The sequence below is a fragment of the Taudactylus pleione genome, unplaced genomic scaffold, assembly GCF_031769625.1.
Source record: "Taudactylus pleione unplaced genomic scaffold, aTauple2 ptg000442l, whole genome shotgun sequence".
NCBI lineage: Eukaryota > Metazoa > Chordata > Amphibia > Anura > Myobatrachidae > Taudactylus > Taudactylus pleione.
Window position 1 is genome coordinate 5,104,030 of NW_028284844.1, and position 26,988 is coordinate 5,131,017.

Consider the following 26,988-nt stretch of genomic DNA (forward strand, 5'->3'; position numbering starts at 1 on the left):
CCCCCCCCCCTCAACCCTCCTTTAGGGGTGCGTAACCCTAACCTCTAACCTCCCCCCTATAAGTGCCTAAACCTAAACCCACCTCCCCGCAGCCTAAACCTATCCCTCTCGGGGAACTGCCTAACCCCAACCTCCCCCCCGGAGGTGCCTAACCCTAACCCCCCTTTCACCTAGCCCTACCTTAACTCTCCTGGGGGGGGTGCCTAACCCTAAGTCCCCCCGGGAGACCCTAACCCGACCGCGCGATATGACCCCCCCCCCCCGCATAGCACTGCAGGTACTTAAGATCAGGCAATGAGGCTGACGACCCCACGGGAGCGTGCACTACACACGAATGATTTGTCATTCCAATGTGTTGGAATCGGCCAAATCGTTAAAGATATCGTGTAGTGTGTAGGGGCCTTAAGATAGAGCAAGTATCTGTGCACCTGGACAAACCATGCTGCAATGCATTTTGCAGGGTAAATACTGGTTCCTTTTGCATGTAGCAGACAAATACTGCACAGCTTTATTTTTACACTGCAATTTAGATGTCAGTTTAGAAACTCCCCTCCCAAATCTAAATCTCTCTGCACATGTTACATCTGCCCCACCTGCAGTGCAGCATGGTGTTACCAAGATGCATAGTTACTGGCACTAGTTTACTCATACCTGCCATCCTTGCGGGAGGGAGCTGTCAGGCCTTCGTGGCGGGGGCTTGTCATGGCAGAAAGGGGGCGTGGTGCTGTGATGATGCAGCATTGGGGGCGGAGCATGACTGCACGATCGTGTTATCGTGGCCCTGCCCCTTCTTCACAATGCCGATATTAACGACATTGTGAAGCAGGGGGCGGGGCCACAATGACGCGATTCAACTTGAATCGCGTCACCGCCAGCCCTTCCCCGCTGCATGGTTTTCTATTGTTACTGCGGGGGGGTCGGCGGACACCGGGAGGCTTGCCTGCCTTTCCAGGGGGCTGGGAGTGGCACTTGAATTTTGGGAGGGTAGGCAAGTATGATCTTACTCTATTTCCAAATCTGAATCAGGCCAATAGATACACAATGGGGCCTATTCTTAATTGGAAGCAAAGCAAAAACAAAGAGTAGTAACTTTACACCAAGGCCGGACTGGCCACTGGGCACTTCTGGCATATGCCAGGAGGGCCGATTGCCTAAGGACCGGCTCGAAAAGGGGGAAAGGAAGAGTCCCCCGCCCTACCCCCAACGGCTCCAGAGTCATTATGATATCACAGAGACGGAAGGAGTGGAGACATGTGTGGGCCGGCGGCTGCTGTGCTGGGCCGGGAAGAGAGGGGGGCGTGCCGCGAGGCCAGCGACAGTGACTTGCGGCACGCCCCCTTGAACTAACCATGCCCTCCTTCACACGCGAGTGCAGGGCAGACTGCCAGGGCTGATATACAGCCCCAGTCCGTCCCTGTTTTACACCTTGGTAAAACCATGTCAAACTGCAGGTGGGGCAGATATAAAATGTGCAGAGAGATTTAGATTTGTGATGGGGGTGTCGTAGCTCAAATCTACATTGCAGTGTAACAATAAAACTGTCCAGCATGTGTGGGCTACATTCAAAACTCGCCAGTATATACCTTGCATTCAAAAATAATAGAATGTAGTCAAAAGCTCGACAATAACTAAGTTGACATATTGTCGACACCATAATGTCGATAGTTATGTTAAAATGTCTACAGGGAACTGGTCGACATTCTCAGAATGTCGGCAGGTGAAATGTCAACAGTATCAGAGTATCAACATTAGGGTTAGGCTGCAGGCAGGAGGGTTAGGTTTAGGCTGAGGGGAGAGATTAGGGTTAGGCTGCAGGGGAGGGGGAGGATGGGTTAGGCCTTGGGGGGCCGGGGGAGGGGGATTAGGGTTAGGCACTAGAGAGAGCATTAGGGATAGGGGTTAGAGATAGCAGGGAAATACTTACCGCAATGCCAGAGGATCAGAGCTCTGACATGGAAGTGGCGGTAACATGACCACGAGGACCCAGAAGTCGCCACTGGAGCTGCCACAGCCAACAGGAGAACGTAAGTCAACGCTGGGTCACCAGGATGAAATGCCGACATTCCAACTTGTCAACATTTCATCACTGTCTACATGATTAATGTTGGCATGGTCAACGGCAATATTATGACCATGTCGATAGTCTCATGATGAATGATGACTGTCGACATTTTGTTCCCAACCAGTCGCAGTTGTGAAGCTGGGGCTGCAGCTCAGTCCAAAACTAAGAGAGGGGAGCCACACCAACCACACCCAACATTGCCCCCTGGAAGTGAGTGGGAAGCCACCAGGAACCAGCCAGGTGCAGCAGAGGACAGCGGCAATGGATTAGCTCACCTCCAGACTCCCATGCCAACTGGCTTCCGTTGGCCAGCTAACTATCTGCCCGTCCACCATGGACACGTAGTCTGTGACACAGGGGGGCAAGTACGGATAGTTAGCAATCGCCTTGAAAAAAATCTCGCTAGTCGTTGGCTTGAAGTGCTTGATGGTAGTTTGTGAGCTGATCCTGCAGCGATTGTTAGTTTTATCTTCCTGCATCTGCGCAAGCTTGTTCTATCTGCAGGGATTCCACCACTTGTATTACATGTCATTGTCATTCAACATCTGGGAGCCAGCCACTTTTACCATTTGTAAGTGTATTGTTTAAATTAATTACCGAACGAAGGTAAGCCGGGCGCGTGTCACGGACTGCTGCGGGGGGGAGTGTTAGGTTTTAGGGCTCCCGGGGGACTTAGCGTTAGGCATCCCCCCGGGAGGGTTAGGTTTAGGCTAGGGGAAGGGGGGTTAGGCACCCCCCGGGAGACTTAGATTTAGGCCGCGAAGATGGGGAGGTCAGGTTTAGGCACTTGGAGGGGGGTTAGGGTTAGGCACTAGGGGGGAGGTTGGCTTAGGCACCCCTAAGGGAAGGTTAGAGTTATGGGGGAGAATAGGGTTAGTTATACTTACCTTATTAGCAATCAGGATCTTCACCCCTGCCGGGCTTCCGCTGCCGGGATTTGAACCGGCCGGCGGTAATACATACTACACCCGTTTTTAAATTGATCATCCTATGGAGTTTTTCCCCTGACATGGGATATATTCAATCTTTCCTATCAATTTATGTTATCCTTCTTGGGGTAAAAAGAAGACTGCTATCATCTCAGAGTACCTGGGTGTTTACAGTTCAAATGAAAATACTACACTACACTATACTATATTATATATATTTTTATTTTTCTATGGTGTCATCGTCCACGAAAAATCCCTGTGAATAATTTGCTAGAAGGAGTGAGCACGGATAATATATGCATAGACATCCTGACTGTCCTTTTAATGTGATCCATTATATCCATCACCAAAGGAGGAATTAGCATCCTCTGGAATAAGAAGAAAGGGAAATTAATGTAGCAGGATATCAAGGTCTATTGACATTTTCATGGACATTAATTTATTTGGTTCAATATTCTGATTAAATTCATTGTTTGTAGTTAGACTGATTATTATATTTTAGAGACCTTAGGTAGAGTAGAGCCTTGGAAAGTACTAAATCCCTTTTTTTTTTTTTAGTATTTTAGAGATTCAGTCAGTGTTTGCTGACACGTGTTGGTATGTACTATCCAGGCTGCTGTGTGCATTGGTTTTTGGGGATTGACATTCATTTGTATCATTATGCTCTTAGTGCAGCTTTCCATACTCCCATGCAGGTCAGATAGGAGGAGATGGTACTGGTTGCCCCCTCAGAAGGCCTTTATGCTGTGGCGGGGACCTTTTATAGCCATGTGAATCGCTGGCGTTTCCAAGATTCCACCAGAACCAAAGGTTGGCCCACCTAAATCGCTACAGGCTCCTTGGCAATGGATCCAGCGTTGGCCAAGACAATGAAGAAATCTGTGTTAGGACTGGTAAATGCATTTTCATCTTTGGTGAGACTGCTTGAGGTTTCTGTTATATTCAAAAACTTCTCAGGGAGCAGATAACTCTAAGGCCTGTATTCAATTTAGGCGAAAAGTCCGGATCCGCGATACTTTTTCGCCGATGACATAATTTTCGCCTGTTTTGCTTTTACCCCGTATTCAATTTGAAAGACTTTCCGCCTAGGCGGAAAGTCAATGCAATGTACTAGGCAAAAAAAGTTTCGCCTATGAATAGCAGGCTGAAAAAAGTGCAGAATTGGGGTTTTGGGGTGCAACGTTGCGAGAACCCCCCTGAAGCCTTTAGACAGTCCCCCAAAGGTAAACTGTGTAAAAAAATAAAAAGAAAACACTTAAGAACACCCCAAAAAATCACTTTAATTTTGGGGGTGGAAAAAAAAATGTTGGGGTACAAAGATAAAAACTCTGGGAGGGTCCCCAAGTATGCCCCAAGTGTTTTTTTTATTGCAGGTGCTTGCGGAAGGTAGATTTTTCATGATTTTTTCAACTTCACTTTAACTACTTTTAAATATGCTGACCCTCATTTTCAAGTACCCCAAATTTGCTGGGTCAAGTTATTTTCTGCAAAAAATACTCCTGGATACTATTCTGCATCACGTATAGAAAAACGCTATTTAGCAGCTATTGAGCCCGTTGAGAAACACCAAATACCTTCAGCAAGCCAAATCGGGGGGTACCATACCTAACCCCCATGTCAGAGCATCATTTGGGGGGTTTCAGGCTGATTTCCCCAAATCTGACAGTACTTTCCGCCTGTTCAAGTTTCGCCGGGTCCCGTTTTCGCTTACATTCAAATTGAATACGGGGTAAAGCAGGCACACGCGCGATACTTTTCCGCCTACAAAACAGGCGAAGTAGGCAAAAAGTCCGGGCCGCGAAAAAGTATCGCGGCTCGGCTCAAATTGAATACGGCTCTAAGTGGGAATTCTCCTCACAGGAAAAAGGTTAGTGCTCTGTCCTGACCTGAGATTTTTGCCAATCAATAGGGGTTTTGACCGCACCCTAACTAAATGTGAGTGTAATCATCCAAAATGGGTTTAAGGTTGGTTTTGGTAGCTAATGGATGGGTTTGGGTGGATGGGTGGAAACTGATTGGCCCCATATTTTTAAACGCCAACAAATCAGGACTATTGGCCCTAGAAGCTTATTATGTACCTGTCAGAGTGGAGGCAACCAAATTACATGCGGGGTCAGAGACACTGATGTGTTTAAGTTTTTTGGGAAAGGCTTTTTGTATGTGGTGCAAATTCAGAGATCTCCCTCTAGTTACCATAGAAAAAATAACAGTGGTCCACAAACATAGGGCATGGATTGCCAGTGTGGTGTACAGCAGATACCAGGTGTCTACAGGTGATAAGCGAAGGAACCAGCTAGGTAACCGGTGGATGAGGTGACTACTATGAGGTACAAGAGGGCATAATATGAGAGGGGGTAAATTACATATTATAGTGTAAAACGTAAAAAATGACAATTGTTTGCTTCTGGTAGAAAGTGGATTAGGGGTAAGGTAGGAACAAGAGGTGGTGGGTGTGCAGTTTAGGTTAAGACACAGGTTCTCAAACTTGGTCCTCAGGACCCCAAACAGTGCATGTTTTCTAGGCCTCCTCACAGAATCACAAGTGAGATATTAGCTCCACCTGTCGATCTTTTAAAATGTGTCAGTGAGTAATGAATACACCTGTGCTCCTGCTGGGTGACCTACAAAATGTGAACTGTGTGGGGTCCCGAGGACCGAGGTTGAGAACCACTGGGTTAAGAGATAGAGTATGGCAAGATTGAATGAAGGAGTGAGTAGAATGCAAAGAAAAGAAAGTTGAAGAAAAGGAGGAGCAGAAGGGTAAGAAAGGGAAGTCAGTGAATGTGATGAGAGTGGAAGAGTAAAGTAGAGTGGGGATTGATCTATTAGTAGAGTAGGGATTGATATAGTGGGAGAGCATAGAAAAGTCTTGTCTAGACACATGGATAGGAAGAATAGGGTGCTGTTGAGGGCGGTTGGATGAGACGGATGCAGGGTATTATAGTGGGTATTGGGGTGGGTGGGTGGTGAGTGTTCGGGTAGAGAAAATGGGTTGGTGGAAACAATATTCAGTTAAGTGGACAAAATAAAATAAATATTTTAGTGAATTAAATAAAAGTATAGTGTTGGGGTGGATAAAATATAAGATTGTAGATAGTTATAGTAACTATCAAAATAGTTTAGGGCAGCACAGACGGTGTAATGGTTAGCATTACTGCCTCACAGCACTGAGGTCGTTGGTTCAATTCCCACCACGGCCCTAACTGTGCGGAGTTTGTATATTCTCCCTGTGCTTGCGTGGGGTTCCTCCGGTGCTCTGATTTCCTCCCACACCCCCAAAATATACTGGTAGGTTAATTGGCTCCCACCAAAAATTAACCCTAGTTTCTATGTGAGCATGTGATAGGGAACATAGATTGTAAGCTCCATTGGGGCAGGGACTGATGTGAGTGGAAAAATATGCTCTGTAAAGCTCTGTGGAATTTGTGTGCGCTAAATAACTGGTAATAAATAATAAATAGGAAATTGAGTAATAATTTAAATTTGTATTAAACTAGTAAAGCAAATTGTGTCTGTAGTGGTTCAGTATGCATGACGCGTTTCACCACTGACAGCTGCTTCCCCAGTGGTATCTCACTACTTTGTGGCTCTCCTGGTTTTTTAGGCATGTTCTACTAGTTTACAAGCAGTTGACTTGCAATTCTCATGAGACTTTTCTGAGTTCTGGTTATCTCACTGCTTTCACCTGTGTTTCTCCTGTGGCCAATCTGTGAAATCCTATTGCTGTGTAACGCCCTCTATTTCATTCACTCCTTGCCTTGTAACAATTATCTTTAAACGAAGACCAAGGAGGATATTAAACTCTCCATCCCAAAGGAGCTCTGGTCCTTACAATCCATTCATTATGGGGGCAGATGTCAGATGATCCCGTAGTTCAATCTGACACTTTAAGAACCAAATCAACGAAATGTAGAAATTTGTGTTTTTGGCCATGATGGTCACTAATTACAATTTTTTGGTGGCCGAATAACTATGTCGTAACGTGTAATAGCATAAGAGAATCTGGCTGTAGTGTCATTGGAAAGATTTAAAGGCATGAAGTTTAACACAGGTGTCCTGATTATTAAATAATAATTTGTTTTTTACATTTGGCTTCCCTTTCAGTTCTACACTACACAATACACAGTGGCCCTGATTCAGAGCCGGACGCTCTGACAGAGCGCTCGCTCTGAATCAGGGCGTCTTTTTATTTTTTTATGGAGCGGCCTCCTGGCTGCTCGCATTGCTGTGGGTTGCCACCCACATCTAATGCGAGCGGCCAGGATGATGGTCGCGATGGTCAAGACCATCGCGACCATCGGCCTTGCGACAAGACCCTTGTGGTAGGGTCTCGTGGCCGCAAGTCCCAGAGAGCTTTCAGCTCTAACAGAGCCGAGAGCACTCCCACTGACATCATTTGTGGGGCTGCACCCAAACGACAGGCATTCTCATGGGAACGCTTCCGTTTGGGCAGCCACCACCCCGGCCCGCCCACCAAAGGAGGCGTGCTGTCACTCAACATCGACAGTACGCCCCCTTTGGTGCGAGACCCGGAGCGACAGATTGCCCGTCGCTATCCGGGTCTCGCGCATGCGCACAACGGAGACGGCTCCGTCGTGCGCATGCGCTCTGGGCCACCATCGACCCGGTTGCGAGCGCTCGGGTCTGAATCAGGCCCAGTGTTCAGTAATTGTGATTACCCCTGATACTGAGATAGATTCTCTCTCCGGACATGATCTTCAGTGTTGTTTGGCACATTGCGGAACAGTGTACATTAATGTTTCCAGCCTCTTATATCCTTCAGCTGAGTTTGCAGAGAGGGGAAAACTCCTTCTCCTCTCTGGCCATTGAATTACGTGGTGTCACCAGTGCTGCTGACACCTGCTGAGTGGGGGCAGGATTATGCATGCAGTATAAACATGCACTGCGACAGCTGCTACTGATTAGCTGCCTTTTTTTTTAGGAAGCCTACCATTGGCTTATAAACTCTGCTTAATACATTAGGCACCATTTCATACTCCAAGTCAGGGCTGAAACTAGGATTTTTGTCAGATGCATCTACTGTATCTATCTATCTATCTATCTATCTATCTATCTATCTATCTATCTATCTATCTATCTATCTATCTATCTACCTCATATCTATCTACTGTATCTATCTATCTATCTATCTATCTATCTATCTATCTATCTATCTATCTACCTCATATCTATCTACTGTATCTATCTATCTATCTATCTATCTATCTATCTACCTCATATCTATCTACTGTATCTATCTATCTATCTATCTTCTTCAGGGTCCATAGGGCTCCACACGGAGACAATGGGGGTGTAGGTGGTACTTGGAGGACCGGGCACCAACAGCAAAGCTTTTTTCTATCCCAGGATGCTCCAGTCCTTCCCCCTATACCCCCGCCCATAGCCTGAAGGCAGCTGAGTTTAGTTGGTGTCCGGCAGGAGCTGGATCACCGTTTTAACAGGGGGCTGCTATTAAGCTTTATTTTGATTATTTATTTTTATTTTCATTTTGATACATAGCAAGCAGCGCTAAACAGCCCTCGGCTAGGTACTCTCGGCGGGGCTCCAGGGAACCTAGCTAGCAGGGCTCCTCGGACCCCAGACCACAGCCGGGACTCAAGGATACAGGTAAGGCGGGGACACTCGTCTATGCGCAGTCTTACCTCCTGTCTCAGGAGACAGACCGGAGGCGTTGATGTGGACACTGGTCTAGATTCCACTAGACCACCAGGGTATAACTATACTGGCGCAGGGGACAGCTATGGCCAGGGACCCGGTGGTTGATGTCAGTATAGGGGAAAGGGCACTCTCCCTGTGGTCCCTCCCCCAGCTCAGGGCGCCATTCCACTGCGGTCTTGCCGCCCCTCAGCTGCTCCTCCCTCACCCTCCGCCCCTTCAGAGACTCACGACAGCCATTTTCTGCATCAGATCTCCGGGAACGCTGGGTCCGGTCTCCCTGCATACCTCTCCCAGGAGCCAGGTTATACAGCGCTATTTATTACCAGCCACTGAGTTCTGTGAAGTTGAATTTAGTGCCCACTGCAGTTATATTGTATGCTCTGCAGTGTATGTGATCAGGGGCGTAGGAAGGGTGGTTCCAGTGGAGCGCAAGCTCCAGGCGCCGAAGGTGTCCGGAGGCCCCGCCCGCTGTGCCTGCTGGCTTGCAGCTGTCTAAGCTGACAACCCGCCGGGTGCCAGTATCAGAGGCACTTCCGTCTTGTGCCGTGTGTAGGGGGCCCCAGGGGTTAGAGGGGCAGAAAACAGGGCAGCGGTAGTGGCGTAACAACGGCCCCCGCAGCGGCTTGGGGGCGCCGGGGGCCGTTACTTCCCCACTGCAACTGAATGCTGGCCTATAAAGTGGACGGAGGCTAAGGAAGCCTGCCTGCTGGATCTAGTTAGATCCAGTCAGCGTGACAGCAGGAACGACGGACCGGTCAACGTCTGCGATGGATCAGGTAAGTACTGGGGAGGGGGGGGGCACTACTTTTAAGGGGCAGAACTACAGGGGCACTACTTTAAGGGGCAAAACTACTGGGGGCACTGCATATGGGCACCACTACAGGGGTCACTGCATATGGGCACAGCTACAGGGGACATTGCATACGGGCACAACTACAGGGGGCAATGCATATGGGCACTGCTACAGAGGGCCCTGCATAAGGGGTACTACTACAGGAGTGATACGGAAGGAGGCTGGAAAGCTGGGGCAGGAGGATGGAGAGACGGGGAAGAAGGCGGAATATATTTAGCCATCCATGCCCCACTCTGATGCTGCCCCTAATCTTTATTTTTACTTCTCTTTAATTGGAAACCTCCATTGGTTTATTGCCGATTAATACCTTGAACATCCTTACTAAACTTAACACTTAGCTTTTCTAATAAATAAAGAGACGGACACAAATACAGCTTGGCTAAAAGGTCACAGCTTTTATTTATCAATTAAATAATTCACCTAACCGAGGTGGCCAGGAGACGCTGCATACTCAGTTCTAGCTCTCCAGCTGGAGACATACACGGGGAACGACTGAAACGCAAAGAGGCTGATCACATGCACAACCACCTCTTATATACATAATCCTCAAACACTCCCACAATTCACTCCATTGGTCAGATAACCAACCACCTGACCAATAACTCAGCTAATCTACCTAGTAACAAGGCTGTCAAGACATCTATGCCTTTGATACATTTGCCTCTCAGGATGCTTCCTTTGGGCACCGGGTTCTCCTCTCAGCTCAGGAGCGCCCCCGCCCTTGAACAACTGCTTTGGGACATCCCCATTGTCTCCCTGTGGTGTCCTGTGGACCATGAAGAAGAAAAGGAGAGTTATGGTAAAATTTACCCTTGTTAACTCTCTTTCTTCGAAGTCCATAGGATCCACAGGTCACACGTACTGACGCACCTGGCTTCTATGGGTCTCTTCTCTTGGTCACTTTTTTCCTTCTCTGTGTGAGAGTGTGATTCTTCTGTGTACCAGTCTTCCTTCCCTCCAATCCTGCTCCTGCCTTGGGCTTGTTAACAAAATTGAGTTGCCTTCAGGCTGTGGGTGGGGTATAGGGGGAAGGACCAGAGCATCCTGGGATAGAAAAAAGCTTTGCTGTTGGTGTCTGGTCCTCCAAGTACCATCTACACCCCCATTGTCTACCTGTGGACCCTATGGACTTTGAAGAAAGAGAGTTAACAAGGGCATATTTTACCATAACTCTCCTTATCTATCTATCTATCTATCTATCTATCTATCTATCTATCTAGTGTCAAACTGGGGCAGGTAGGGCCCACCAGGGGAATGCAATGTTAGGGGCCCATAGTTAGGGGTGTGGCCAGCCTCCACAGAGGCTTGGCTAACCATTTAGAGAGTGCATTAGCTGGGCCCCTTTAAAATAAATATATATAGTAAATACTGCTGGTGCATGCATGATAATGTACCAGATTAATAACAGCAATGCATTGTATAAAATACATCATAGTCCTGTGCCGTATAATGTAACATATGTATAATTCAAAAGCACAGTGGAACCTAATCCCTAGAGGTGGGGATGGGCCCCCAGGCAGTGGGACCCACCTGAGGTTTCCCCTGTGGCCAGTCCGACCCTGTTGCTATCTATCCATAGTATAAAATAAAGCCCCTGGTAGGTGTCTGTCTGTTTGTTCTGGCTTAGAAGCACTGGACGGATTTTGATGCAGTCTTTAATTTCAAATGAATCCAATTCCCGGTAAGAGTCTGCATTGGCATAACAATAAATAAAGCAGAGGGACAGACACTTAACACGGCTGGTGAGTACCTAAGTGGAGGCTGTTTTGCTAATGGATAAATTTATGTGGCCATTTTGCATGTCACGTTAAAAAAAACTAAGGGGTCTGTATTAATAATCGCGTAATTGCCGCGATTATTAAGTATCCATATCGCAGAGGATATTTTCCCTTTTAATGAAAAATATCCCCTCTAGGTACAAAGGGGAACTCGCGGGGACAACAGTTGCGATAACCGCTGTCCCTACGAGTTATATCTTCGGCAAATTGTAGGAGTCTCTCATGTTTGTGAAAGGCTTCTCCTGTGGAAGCTGACACTGCGCATGCCTCAGCTTCCAGAGCCTGCGGGAGAGAGATTGAAAGATCTCTCTCCTGTTCTTAAGTCTCCATAGGCTTAAAGCAGTTTACACCATCTGAAGATGTTGTAAACTACAGGGGCCAGACTCCGGAAAACATCACTTTTTGGAGTTTGGTACATAGAGGTCAGATCGTAGTCCCCATAATGGGGACTTCGATCTGCAGAGCTAATTAGTACTTTGCCGTAGATTTCGGGAGAATGTTACCTGCCTGACTGCATTGTGAAAACTGTGAAGTTTGGTGGAAGAGGGATAATGGAATGGGGTTGTTTTTCAGGGTTTGGGCTAGGTCCCTTATCTCCAGTGAAGGGCAATCTTAATGCTTCAGCAAACCAAGACATTTTGGACAATTCTATGCTCCCAACTTTGGCAACTGTTTGGGGAAGGCCCTTTCCTATTCCAACATGACTTTGCCCCAGTGCACAAAGCAAGGACTATAAAGACATGGGGCCTGATTCAGACCAGCTCGCAAGCGGGTCGATGGTGGGGCACTGCGCATGCGCGGCGTGCGCAAGCCCCGGAGCGAGTGAGAAATTCACTCGCTCCGGGGCTTGCTACAAACGGGACGGCTGTCGATGTTGATCGACAGCTCACCCTATTTTGTAGACGGGGAGGGGGGGTGGCTGGTCAAACGGAGGCGTTTCCGAAGCTATTAGAGCAGGAAGCTCACTGGGGCTTCAGGGAACGAGACCATACCACAAGGGTCTCGTCGCAACCACGATGGTCGCTTTGCAAAAGCTGTGGGTGGTTACCCACAGCTTAGCGAGCGGCCAGGAGGCCGGATTAAAATAAAAAAGCGGCCGCTCTGATTCAGAGCTTTTTGCGAGCGCCTCTGAATCAGGCCCATGGTTTGGTGAGTTCGGTGTGGAAGCCCACACAGAGCCCTGACCTCAAACCCATCGAACACCTTTGGGATGAACTGGAACGGAGATTGCGAGCCAGGCCTTCTCGTCCAACATCTGTGCCTGAGCTCATAAATGCTCTACAGAATGAATGGGCACAAATTCCCACAGAAATACTCCAAAATCTTGTGGAAAGCCTTCCAAAAAGAGTGGAAGCTGTTATAGCTGCAAAAGAGGGGCCAACTCCATATTAAAATCTATGTATTTGAATACAATGTCATTACTGTCCCTGTTTATGTAATGGTCAGGCGTCCGAATACTTTTCTCCATATAGTGTAAATGTGTTGGAAATGATGTGTGTGCATGTGTTGATACAGCAGAGTTATATAGGCACCCACCAGCGGATAACTCAAATTATGAACAGCCCAGTTACTTAAGCAGTGGTGTTGGTTTATTGCTTGATAGCAGGTACAGTCGTACTCACTGTTACAAGTACACTAGTAATGGAGCGAAAAGTGAGTGGAACAGGGTCCCGTACAGCTCATCAGCCAGTGAGTATGTGCAGCTTGTGAGTAGTGGTGCAGGATGTTGCAACAGCTTTACGCAGGTATACACTCGGATCTCTCATATGGAGCTAAGCAGGAGACTTGTGTTTCCCACCATGTCACAGTATTAAGATGGCTGCAGCCACATGTGCAGTCAGCAGCACCAAGATGTGGGGAAGCAGGTACCGCCCCCCCTCCCCCCCCCCCCTTTTTTACCTGACAGCAGCCCTGTGTGCTGGGCTGCAGTGGGAGACTGCTCAGCAGCAGTCTCCTCTGCCTGATAAGGGAGCGATCACACTAAACGCGCTCCATCCCTGGATTAGCGCTGGTCTGAGGAGCTCACAGCGCCCCCCTCCCCAGCGCTGCAACTAGGTGCAGTATATAGTCAAGTTCTGTGCAAGTGTAACTGCGACCGACCGCTGAACCATAGTTGCAGACTTTCTGGCTGCTCCTTCCGGGAGGGAGCAGCCAAAACAGCAGGGCAGCGGGGGGCGTGGCTGAAATAGGGGGCGTGTCCGGACGGGTGCCTGACGTTTGTAGGCGTCACGGGGGCGGGGTCACACGATCGTGTCATTTTGGCCCCGCCCCCGCTACACAATGCCGATAATACAGGCATTGTGAGGCAGGGGGCGGGGCCAAAATGACGCGAATCGCGTCACTGGCTGCCCTCGCAGCGGGGGTTAAGAGTAAATTGCGGGGGGATGTCGGGGGGATCGGCTTGCCTGCCTTTCCCGGGGGTCGGGAGCTGCACCCGATTATCGGGAGGCTCCCGCCCAAATCGGGAGGGTAGGCAACCCTGCTCTGAACTGACTCCATAGTCTGCACATAACATGAATGGGGTTTTTTTTTTTTGGGGGGGGGTGAGGGGTATAATAACATACAGAGTGCTGGGACAGTAGTACAATTACAGTACTAAGGGCCGTATCATAGTAATATAAATCACAGAGGCCATGTGCATTTATAGATGAATATCCCTGACATTTGTTTTTCTCACAATCTAAGTGTGCAAACGCAAATCAAGCTCTCGCACCCCTGCAAAGGTTAAAAGCTCTGCGATGCCGAGTAGTGCGGCCATCTACCTCAGCCAGATGAATGAAGCGTGGAGAGTAATGTGATTTAGTGCCGCGGCGCACCATTGGCAGGTTTAGGGATGGTTTTGCATTTGATCATCACTGGTCCCCTGTGAACTGTGCAGACCACAAAAGTGTAAACAGACCGCACTAAAATAGAACATGTCTTACGCCAGACGCCCATGGCACAAGATAAAGGCACGTTAAGCCCGAACTTCCATGTGTGGTTCTCAGCTGGTGTAAATCCCAGAATCGATTGCAAATGCAGAAGTGAGTACCACACACACACACAAGCTATATTTAGTATATAACATGTTTATAAGGCAATAGAGACCGTTATATAGTGAGACAAGGAATCCGGGAAGAGACAGATCATTTGAACGTATCCTGTTTTCCTTTCCATGAGTAATATTGGTGGGTTTAAGAGAATTATTGTCTCGTTGCTGGAGTTAGTAATCTCAGCCCTGTCTGCATTAGCGGCTTGCTATGATATTACCAATCTGCCACACTGTCTCCCCGGGCTGGCTGTTTTGTTCTCGTTTCAACCTAAAACCTTATATCCAATTCCAACAACATCCCGGCACGATCCAGCCGCAATGCGATCCAAGTTCTGGGGTTCAGTCGCAGGTCACGCGGCCATTTTCCTTTTTTTTTTTTTTTACTAAATTGAAATTGTCATTAAGTTTGTGAAACTGTTTTTTTTTTGTCTTACCTCCCACCTAGGTAATTGAGGGGGGTAGCTGCGCAATAGGTCCGGCCACATTAAACGCAGAAGACCCAGATATCCCACCGGACGTATTACACTTCTCAGTTATGATCCCCCCTGTGCACGGCTGGTTATTAGATGGCGCGCGACAAATCGGTCATGACAAACATCTGAACCCCACTGACGTAAAGGCAGACCTGCAGATTTACAGCTTCACCTTGGATGAACTGAAGAAAGGTTTGTGTCATACTTTTATTGCATTCACCGTATTGCCTATGCGTGTTCATTATACAGATATAACGGTCTCTGCGGGGCTTTAATCTGTGTCTGCGTCTGCAAGGCCCCAATCTCCGTCCTCCGCCCCCATATCCTGCTGGTCGGGCTTTCAGGGGGCTGTTTTGTGTTTCTTTCACCAGATGAGGCTTTCGTCTGCTCTGGGACATGTTTGCCGGTACCTTGCATTTCCTTGTTTGTCTGAGATCCAGTGGAAATTCGTCTCCTCTCTGGCCCATGATATATAGGCCGTGAATGTCCTCTACTGGAATCCAGAGGCTACTGCAAAGCTTCGGCCTGTAGGCAATGCATCCTTTCCATTTAGGGTCATACAGACATTTCCAAAGAGAAGTGAATAGCAGACTAATGACATTTTTTTACTGACTGGATGTTGTCAGAGGGCCTGATTCAGCAAGGATCCTGGTTGCTTATACGCACGCAATCGGACAATTGTTGCGTACCGCGAATGAGTATGCATCGTAGAGGGCGTGCGCGAACTTGCCCCTGCGATCTGGACTGCGATCGCAGAGGATACGCAGACCCATGGCAGAGTGATTGACAGGAAGCGCCGTTTGTGGGTGGTGGGGGTGGTCGGGCGAACGCAGGCCTTCCAGTGCATCTGAATGCCGTTGAATGGGCGTGCATAATTAGCCACTGCGAAATGACCTGCCTTAACTGTGCATATGGGTCCGACAGTACTCGATTGTACTAATGTTTTCGCAGTCTTGCTAACCTATTACGGATGTGCGTGCAAAGTAAAGTGGGCGTACTTATATAGTGCTACCGCGGCATTGCGATCTCTAGGGATTAGCATACTATCGCACTGAACGGCGTGCGTACGCTATATTGTGATCTGTAGTGGAACAGGCCCAGAGTGTCTTATGAAATACTGAAAGTGACGTAGCAGCTAAACAGAAAAGAAAAAGAATAACTAAATACCGTATATTATTAATGTGATATTGGGTTTCAGCAGAAAGAACCATACTTGCCGACTTTTGAAAAAGCATTTCAAGGAGATTATGAAAGCAGCACCTATGAGCGCGGCAGTAAAGTGGGCGTGTACCGTTATATCTGAGAGGCGTGCCATAAAATTGACTTCCATCCAAATGTAAATGAGCCCCAAAGCAGTTAGTAAGATCTACATGTATTGTTTTCCAAGTGGTTCCATATAAGTGGCCACGAGAATCCTTATAGGAAAATGCATGTAGCCATAACGATTATTGTACCTTATAATCAATGCAAGGAAATGGCTCTGATTATACCATTTGAAATGAATGAATCTCTATATTTCCAAGTATATAACAGCTACATCATGGGGGTAAGGTGCAATCAGGGAGATTGCTGGACTCTTCATGGAGTCAGGGAGATTGCTAATATTTCAGGGAGTCTCCCTGACAATGAGGGAGTGTTGGCAAATATGGAAAAAACATTATGGAAGGCGGTGTTAATAAAAATATTAGCATGGTCGTCCCACCGCCATTGAGAAAACGCTACAACACCGCATGTCAAACATGATTGGCATGAAGTATGTAACCAGTGCTTAGGCTGTGAATCTACCTCAGAAAACTCCAGTATAAAGGAGCATATGGTGTCCATGCCCTCTTGGCTTATGGCCGCAAGTGGAAGTGGGTATTAGGTAATTGGAGTGCATGCTTTTACTGGCATCAAAATGTTAAATCGTGTTTATTTTAACAGCGGGTAATTTGCCTTAAGAGTTGTTCTAGACCAGGGAAATGCCAAGATATATTGTTTAATAATACAGATGTGTCCCCTTTTATTGATGCTTCAGTCGCGCCAAATGGCCCCTCTCGGGCACTTTTCCTCACACAGAGTTCCATTGTTCTTCATCAGTGACATTGTACATGTGTAAAACCATTCCTTTGCCATTAAAGGCAGAGCCTAGCATCAAGCGCAGCCATTTTGTCATCTGAAACAGCTTTCGTGATAAATCAATGGGAGCGCCGATACAGTAGTTTCGGTGACTATGGGGTAAATTTACTAAAGTGAGAGTTTTTAGAAGTGAGTTTTAAAAGTGATGTTGCCCATAGCAACCAATCAGATTCTAGCTATTATCTTCTAGAAGGTGCTAGTTAAATGTTAAGTAGAATCTGATTGGTTGCTATGGGCAACATCACTTTTAAAACTCACTTCTAAAAACTCTCACTTTAGTAAATTTACCCCTATATACAGTAATTCAAAATACCAATTCACGGTTTACAGGTTTATGACACATATTCCTTCTGAAGAAACGTTCCCTGAAAGAGAAACGCGTTAAGGACTGCTTACAATTTCTGTTTCACTCCAAACTCCATTGGCAACTACTGTACAAGGGACACCCTGCCTGTACTTCTGAATATACCCCTGTTTATCTGCAAATACCGGCATTCAGCCAGAAGCATTCAGCACCTCCTTGACTGCATTCACATTTGGCTGCAGCAGAGGGAAGACGCGGGCCGGTGTATTGCAACCGCTACCTACCAGAGGTGTTCTGACACCGGAGGAGAGAGGAGTGCGGCAATATGGCAACCCTATTTTAAGATATATGATCTCACTTTGCCAATCACATTATAACCTTATTTGAATCCAGATATATGACAGATTTGACCAGAGAAAGTGCATTACACAGAGAGTTTTTAATTCATCATTAGTCATTTGACAAGAATCACATAGACCGGGTAAAATCCATCAGTAGCTTTATTGCTCACCACAGGCAGGTATACAGGATATGGCAGTTTCACAGGCAAGATGTTACACAAAGTCTTCCAAACAGCGATATTTCTTCAGTGGACTCGCAGGTCCAGGACTCCTAACACTAGTCACCCTCGGGCCTATAACCTGGGTGACTATCTCACCGTCAGGATCAGTTTCCCCAGTGTATCTGCAGTTCTTAAACCAGACTCACACAGGTGTCTGTAATCAGCTGCCTTTCCAGACTCTGATTGAGGCAACACCTGAACTGGACATTACACATTCCTAATGCCTTTGCTTTGCCAAACCTGGGAGATCTGGATATTCCACATTTACTTCATGTGGAATTATGATGAGCCTGTCACAGACATTATATCGACAGACCTAGACCTACTAATAACATCTACACCAGATTTCGGAGCTGTCTGGTTAGATTGCATTATATAAGTTTACACTATCTATAGCTATGGTTCAGAGACTGCGTTTAGTAGCAATGTGGAACATTCAATGTACTGTTTCTAAATTTATGCCATATGTGATACTTTGCATTTCTATGATTAGATGTTGGATAAAGTGATAGTTTACTCCGTGGGTGTTTTATTGCTTTTTCATTTTTTATTTTTTTTGTATTGCTATTGTATATGTGATTTATGTGTAATAAAACTGTAAACCGTGAATTGGTATTTTGAATGATATAGTCACTGAAACTATAGGCCTCCCAGTGTTTTTAACTATTGGCAGCTGACTCTGGTTGGCTGTAAGGGAGGTGGTAACTACCTTTGTGAGCTGCCTGTTTCAGGATTCGGGAGGTGGTCCACTAATTTTTCTATTTTTCACAAGAGAGAGCAGCTTATTTTCAGTCAAAACTGAATTAAATTCTCTTGAAACTAGAGACATCACTCACGGATAATTGATAGGTACAGAACTAATATTCTGTTTTGGTACAGAATATTAGTTCTGTACCAAAACAAAATGGCTGCCACCCTTATGTAGGGGTTGTGGGTTTATCCTTGTAGATGTCCCATAAAGTGCTACACGGACTGCACTTGTGCCTTATTGAAATCAGGGATGCTGGGACTTTACGTAGGTACAAGTAATGGGTTTGGGCATTCTGTAGCTTCTGTCGTGTTGAGTATCCCATCCCATTAATGACTTGTTCTCCTACAGGAATGGGCTTTGTGTACACGCATGATGACACAGACACTCTGCAAGATCGCTTTGTCGTGCAGCTGACAGATGGCAAACACACAGTCCAAGAGACACTACATGTTCATGTAATGGCAGTCAATGATGAAAAACCCCAGCTTATCAGGTTAAGTACATGACGAAATGCCCTGTACAGTAAATTGTCCATCTATATATCTGTACAATCAATAATGTGCTACCTGCCCAGAAAAAAAAGATATATATTTACAGTATGTGTTATATTGCTGTCAGCTTTACTAGATAGCATGCCAGTTCTGCAATCATGTGATTATTTATTATAACATGACCAGATGGATTACACCTTCTCTAATTGTGTTTATAAAAAGGTATTAAATAGGCGATTGTGGTAAGATTACATTAAGAAATAGTTAATTAATCCTTTTGTTCAATGAACTACATTTGCCAGCGAGTCCCAGGCAAGAATATCTGTGTTTTGTATGAGACAATCAATGTGAATATAGAGATAAGGACTCAGACAAGCCAGCCATGGCCTCGAGGGGGCAATTGCCCTTCAGGCTAGTGAGATGCTAATGATTTGGACCACTATGGAATGGTGTTTGTCTGCCACAGACACCAGAGCGGTAAAGTCCTCACCTGCCGCGGAATCTCATGGGGAGCTGAACTGTCAATCACAATTCTGCTTCATAATCTGGGAACCAATTCAAGAAGCAAAATGGGGATCAGCTTTCCCAAGAGGCTTTGCAGCAGCTGAGGCCTTCCCGCCGTTACCTTCTACCTCATCCAAAGTTGAGTGGTCATCACAAGTTTCCAGATCTGGTTTTTATTGTTTCTCCCTGTAATTGGTCTAGAGGCCACCAGACTTCGGGTATACAAGTAGGTTTTTTTTAATGTGTTCTACTAAAAACTTTATATTACTGAGAGTTTATAGTGCAGTTTATTAGTTTACATTCCCACAAATTATTTGCAGGTTATTAATTAAGTGACAGCCCCAAAGATTTGCAGAATGTGGCTCTGTTCATACTGCCCCTTGAAAGATGAAACAAATAAAGATATTGGCACTCATTCAGACCCGGACTCAAGCGCTGATCGCTCGCAACCGGGTTGATGTTTATGCCCTGCGCACGCGCAGCGGCAGCACTACGCGTGCGCAAGCCCCTGAGCGAGAGAGAAACTCTCGCTCCGGAGCTCACTACAAAATGGGCGGCTGTCGTCTGCCGTTTTGTGGGCGGCGGCACTGACATCAGCAGTGATGTCAGTGGGGAGCTTCCTGCTCGATCAGAGCAGGAAGCTTCCTGGGGCTTGCAGTTGCCGACACCCAACCTTAGGGTCTCGTCGCAAGCCCCAATGGTCGTGATGGTCTTGACCATCGCGACCATCAACCTGGTCGGTCGCTAAAGCTGTGGGTGGTAACCCACAGCTTAGCTAGCGACCAAGAGGCCGCACTTAAAAATACAAGCGGCCGCCCTCATTCAGAACGAGTGCTCACTTCTTGCGAGCGCCTCTGAATGAGGGCCATATATTTTTTACATTTTAAATTTCAGCTCCTGTAACATTAAAACGGTCATTCAACGAATTAGAAACAAATAAAATATGTGGTATGCTTTAAGTGTCAGCTTTCTGGGCCATTGTCTAAGAAAAATCCTACAAAATCATGCATAAGGTATACCCTCCGCCAAAGAGAGGGTAGACCATTAGCTCATCCTCAGCTCAGATAGACTATAGTAGATGCCCGTAATGTGCTGAGACCAGTGCAGAACTTTTCCACTGTTTTTGGGACTGCCTACGTAGTCAAATCTTTTTGGCAAGAGTTATGCTGGGTACACACTGACAGATACATTGGCTGATCAATTGATCGGCCAATGTATCTGCTGCTCGTCGGGCAGTGTGTACCCGCGATATGTCGGTGAACGTCGTCATTCACCGACATATCGCATTGGCTGTGCTGCACAACCGATGGACAGATATGTCTGCAGATATATCTGTCCATCGGCAAGTGTGTACTGTCTGTGTATCCACCTTTAGAGATGTGCCCTCATCTACCTATCCTTCTGGTCAGACATAACTTAGAGTAACGCGTGCCTTGTATGCTAATGGAACAAAACATCTTGTAATAAGGTATGACAAGTAATGCTGGGCATACACGGCCAGATAAAATGCCTGTCAGACCGACAGACATTTTATCTGGCCGGCTGCCAGCCGCAGATGTCGCCGGCATACACTGTGAGATTTCTCTCACAGTGTATTCGGCAGACATCTGCGCTCCGCCCCCGGGGGAGGAGACATTTCCCTGTTCCTTCCGTAGGAAGGACAGGAAATATCTGTCTGTCGGCCGCGCTGGGCATACACTGCCCGATGCGGCCGACAGTTTACCGGGTAAATATCGCATCGGACGGGCATGCTGGACAATCCTGCATGCCCGACCGAGCAATATTTAACCCTCGGTCGCCCCCCCACACGCTAAAATTATCGGGGTGATCCGCCGATATCAGGCGGATCGCCCCAATAATTGTAGCGTGTATGGCCAGCATAAGTATATAGCACTCTGTATAATACTAGCTTGTGACGCCTTATCATCTGTTGTCATACATTATCACAACTTTGTTTTGTTTAGCATAGGATGCATATTCACGCAAATATCCCGTTGGAAGTATAGTTAAATGAGGACACATCTGTAGTTTGATATGGTGACTGACACAGGGCCTGTTCTAGGGGTCTGAGCACCCTGTGCCGGCCCGTTACTATGCACCCTGTAATCGCCCGTGGCACCAACATTGCGGGCGTGGCCTCATTACCATAGGCCATGCCCCCTACGTGATGTTACGCCTAAAAATAACGTCAGGCTGGGGGTTTAAGCCCAGCCCTCCGTCACTAGCTGGGCTTCCCCCAGCCCTCTCCCGTCAGTGAATGGATGCCGTGCGCATGCGCGCGCTGCATCCATTCACACTCCGGGGGTCCGGCACCGCAGCACAGCTGCGGCGGTGGGGGTTCCCAACCTCCCGATTTGACCACTCGCGGGCCACTTCGGCCCACGGGTGGAACAGTGGGACAGTACTGTCCCGCTGAAATTGGGATGTTGGGGAGGGGTGCGCCCTCTATGGGTGGCGCCCCTGTGCGACCGCACTGGTCGAACACCCTTAGAGCCGGCCCTGGACTGACAGCATTGTGGTTATAACTTTCACCAGCAGATCACAGTGGGCTGGTTACCTTTAGAATCCGCTGCGCATCCCCAGAGTGACTAAAAGGCTATTGTCAGTCCTGGCGCCAGTGGGTGGAAGCAGCGGATGCACCATAGCCAACCAAAACTGGACACGGTCGCTACCGGTTTGCTATTTTTATTTAATATGGGCCACCGGTTAGAATTAACGTTTAAGAAAGAACTATGGGGGAAATGTATTGAATATTCTAAAGAGTGTAGAAGTGGACAAGTGGCGAAATTGACCATAACAACCAATCCGCTTCATGGTAACATGTATCAAGTACATCTGTAAAATGATAGGTTGCTATGGGCAACTTCTATGCTCTTTTGAAGGTTTGATATATCTCCCCTTTTATTCTAATATTGGTGAAAGCTCATCCAAATCCTGTCCCCTCTCCCCCCCAAACCAAACAGGGGGATCAGAAAAGCTTTCCACGCACCTCCTGGTTCTCTCTTCCACTCAGTTGACCAACTGTACATTACTTTTTACCCCGCTGACCCCTCTTCGTGTTGGGTATTCTCATGTAGCTCTACACTAAAATCTATAAACCCATTCCTTCATTCACATCACACTTTACCCAGGGCACCTCCATGGATGGATCTCAGGCCTCATCCAGGGTCTTGGTGAGCAATTATAGCTGTTACGTTGCATCCTTTTGATCTCTCCTCTCCAGGAGAAGCCCAGAGAGGTGGAGCAGCTGATCACTTTAGGGGGCGGGGCCAGACTGTCACATCATTAGACCCTGCCCCCGCCACAACAAAAATGCCACATATCACTTGTCTGTGGGGAAGGGGCGGGGCTAAAATAATGAAATCCCTGTAGCCCCACCCCCCTCCTTACCGACCAGCGATTCCCGCCAATTATCTCCCCATCCTGCCCACTGTACAAGGAGGTGGGCGCAGGATGCAGGAAATCTGGCCACTTTTCTGGGGGGGTGCGGGAGACTGCCCAAAAGATCCGGGAGAGTGGGCAAGTATGGTGTATTGTAGTAGCTCATATTATACCTACAAACAATGGCCAATGATCACCGGTACACTGCTGCCTTCTTCCTCTTAACTTATATTATTTCTTGTTAAATGGGGCAGGATGTACTAAAGGGGAAAAAGTGGTAAAACCTCTGAAAAATGCAGTTTTCGGGGGTCTTACCGCATACCCCATATGTACTAAGCACCGGAATGCAATGCATTCTGGTGTTCATCCCGATGGTCCCTATGGTTTTCTTTTCGGGACACTTCTCTGGAGAGGGATCCACTCAGATCCCTCCCATCACCGCCCGCGGCCTTCTGCGCATGCGTAGAATGACGCCAGAGGGACTTCTGGGTGTTAAGTCCCTCTATCCGGGGGCATCGCAAAGGACGGCTTTTATCGGGAGAGCTGTCCTTTGCGATATTCTAAGTACATACCGCAGTAATCAACTGTGGTATGTACCCATAGACAGGCGGGATGAACCGCATCTCGGATCGATGCTTAGTACATCCCATCCACGAGGACTGAACCACTCATTAGAAATCCTGATCTCTATTATGCATAGAACTGTGCTAATGTGTCTATAATATGCTTGGTATAATATGGTTTCAGTTTCAGACTTTGGAGCAAATTTAAAAAAGGAGCAATTTGCACCTTGGTAAAACCATTTTGCAGTGCAGCTGGGGGAGATAGAACATGCACTGAGAGATTTATAAGGTGCATGCCCTGGATTGCTTCTAGATTTCAGTGTAAAAACAAGGCCGCCAGTATTTTCCCAGCATGCAGAAATCATTGTTTTGCGACTATGCTCAAACAGAGGCACCATATATATATATATAATATAATGTATATATGCAGTCCAATGGCCAACGTCACCCTCCTCCGTAGGCCAGCTTGTGAGTCTGGCTATACATACAACAGAATCCAGCGGCACTCATCATGAAAAACGACAGCAGACAGTGGGCCTGATTCAGCAAGGAACGCATGCTAGCAGACGCACGCACCCTTCCGCTGCGAGAATATGCTAATCAGTGCATACGCATAGAGACAGCAGCACACGATGCAGATGCCCAGCCCCATATTAAGCCGCCCATCTCCCTTTACCCACAGCCTGATCAGTATGCAAGATAGCGCAAACATCGGTAACATCAAGAACTATCTCATACGCACAATAGCGGTTGACTTGACCTGCTGCAGGATTTTGGCCGCTTCCTGTGTACAGCTTACGGTATGGCTGCATATTCCTCTGCACTGCCTTATTTATGCACGCCCCTATAACGGCGTTATAACGCCTGCATTCGCCTGACCACCACCCCTCACTACCCACAAACGGCACTTCCTGTCTATCAATATCGGAAGGGTCTACGTGCACGCTGCGTGTAGTCTGTGTAGCATAACCTGATCGCACTGGCTAGTTCGCGCACGCACAGTGCGATGCATAGCAAAATCATCGGCCAAGTGCGTGCGATCTCTGCCTTGGCGTTCCTTGCTGAATCAGGCCCTCAATCACAAAGTAAGTGACAGGTAGTCAGCATTTAAGGGTTGGTAATGGGAGGCGGCTATGCAAACGCAGACGTGTCTGACTGTTTAAATGCTGTTTCTTGGGCGTGCATAAATTAGTTACTGTGATCTCCTGTGCAGCACAAGAGATCGTTGCATGTTAGGAGAGACGCTGTGTTTGAGGCAGGTCAGATTTGCCGCATATGCTGCATGGAAGCCCGATGTGCGTCGACGTTACCGATGTTTACGCTGGTGCATGACGTTCGACGGATATGAGAAGGCAGCAGTGGGCGTATCTATGCTCGGGTTAGCTTTGGAAACAGTATCATATTTTCGCGGCTGCTGTCCGTGCGAAATCGCAACTGCGATCACATTAGCGTCCATCTCTGAACCAGGCCCTCTGTTAATATTTCGTTACAGAAACTTTGATACTGGAAGCTGATCTTTTTTTTTTTATTGGTCGTTTTGGTGGATCAGATTGACCAACTACAATACCATGAATCTGTCATTCTTGCCAGGAAGTTAATCCAATTGAATGAGATTTAATCAGATTTGATGGTAAACGAGGTGAAACAGCGCCATTATCATTTATTCGGGAGTGCAGCAGTTTAGTACAAAAACGGAAAACAATTTATAATCCTGATTGTACGAATACTAATTTCCTCCTGTCCTCACATTGAGGTATACTTCTAGTTTATGGAGGTGTCTTCTGAAACAGAGAATAGTCATGCACCTTGCTGTCCACTGGGCAGACTATTGAGGATCAGTGATGCATACCAACGCGTTTTGCAAATGCCCTCACGCGCCTCTAGATATTTTTGTCCCTGCACATCGAGGGGCACTTTCAGTTTATGGAGCCAAGTCCTGAGAATGCAGAGTTGCGTGCGCCATAATCTGAGCTGGACACATTATGGAGGCCCAGGCTCTGAGACTTTCTGCATAACTCGTTGGGTTCACTATACTATTAGAGTGTCACTATAAATGACCTCTATTAATTTTGTGTTATTGTTCAAAGATACTACCCTTTCCTCTAGTAACACCTTTTTTATCTACAAATTTAGAAATAGTGGTTTGGAGGTTGATGTGGCAGAAAATAAAATTATCTCTAGTGTGGTTCTGGAAGCTCAAGATCGAGATTCACCAAAGAAATTCATTCACTTCGTCATCAATAATTCCCCTATATTTGGAGAGCTCAAAAGAAAGGTTGGTGAGATGTTGAATTATCACGTTCTTAATCCCCAAGTTTCCAAAAATAAATGTCTCCCATTTTTATCATCAGACTGGTAAAGTTATAAGTGCTTCATTGTAACCAGATAGAAATGTTGCCAATATTGACATAGCCATAAATTACTGTTTCCACTGCCTATGAAATGGTTTATGTCACTGTCCCTATCAGATGCAGTTATTTCCATGCTAACAGATACTGTGTACTCTATGCTGCCTCTATTCCCCTCCTCACATCAGAGAGTAAGGGAATGGAACCCGCCCCAGTGGCGTAACTACTGCCCCCACGGTGGCTTGGAGGCGCTGGGTAGCTTGGGGGCGACGGGGGCAGTAGTAGTAACTACGGAGGGTGCAGCACCCTCCATCTGCCGGGCACCCGCTGAGTGTGTTACCAGCGGGCACCCGGCTCCTATGCAAACCCCCGGTGGCAGCCGGAGGACGGAGCTCCCTCCGTCTTCCGGGTCCCGCAGGGCACTATGGGAGTGACGTAATGACGTCACTCCCATAGTGCCGAGGAGCGGACGCCGGGGACGGAGCTCAGGAGCTTCCTCCGTCTTCCGGGTCCCGCAGAGCACTATGGGAGTGACGTAATGACGTCACTCCCATAGTGCCGAGGAGCGGATGCCAGGTATGGACGGCAGCAACACTGGAGCAGGGATAAAGGTAAGTGTTTGTGTTTTTTTCTTTTGTGTGTGTGTGTTTGTTTGTGTGCGCGCGGAGGGGGGAGCAACTACAGGGGGCTAACTACAGGCGGCTAACTACAGGGGGCTAACTACAGGGGGCTAACTACAGGGGGCTAACTACAGGCGGCTAACTACAGGGGGCTAACTACTAGAAGGGGCACTACAGGGGGCTAACTACTAGAAGGGGCACTACAGGGGGCCCTGCATAATGGGCACTACTACAGGGGGCCCTGCATAATGGGCACTACTACATGGGGCCCTGCATAATGGGCACTACTACAGGGGGCATTGCATAAGGGGCACTACTACAGGGGACATTGCATAATGGGCACTACTTCAGGGGACATTGCAAAAGGGGCACTACTACAGGGGGCATTGCATAAGGGGCACTACCACAGGGGGCATTGCATAAGGGGCACTAGTATAGGGGGCATTGCATAAGGCGCACAACTACAGGGGGCACTGTATAAGGGGCACTAATTTGATACACAGTTTACAGGTTATAAACTATGTTCCCAATAATCTGGTTC

General features: G+C 47.3%; 1 protein-coding gene across 1 annotated transcript in view; it reads left to right on the forward strand.

Annotated features, from left to right (window-relative positions):
* The window catches only part of LOC148505705 (FRAS1-related extracellular matrix protein 1-like), a 244,847-nt gene that overhangs the window by 100,742 nt on the left and 117,117 nt on the right, over positions 1-26,988 (forward strand). Inside the window, exons 20-22 of the mRNA XM_088447872.1 lie at positions 14,778-14,997; positions 18,889-19,033; positions 25,613-25,754. Of these exons, the coding sequence (XP_088303998.1) occupies positions 14,778-14,997; positions 18,889-19,033; positions 25,613-25,754 (507 nt within the window). The remainder of the gene's footprint in view (positions 1-14,777; positions 14,998-18,888; positions 19,034-25,612; positions 25,755-26,988) is intronic.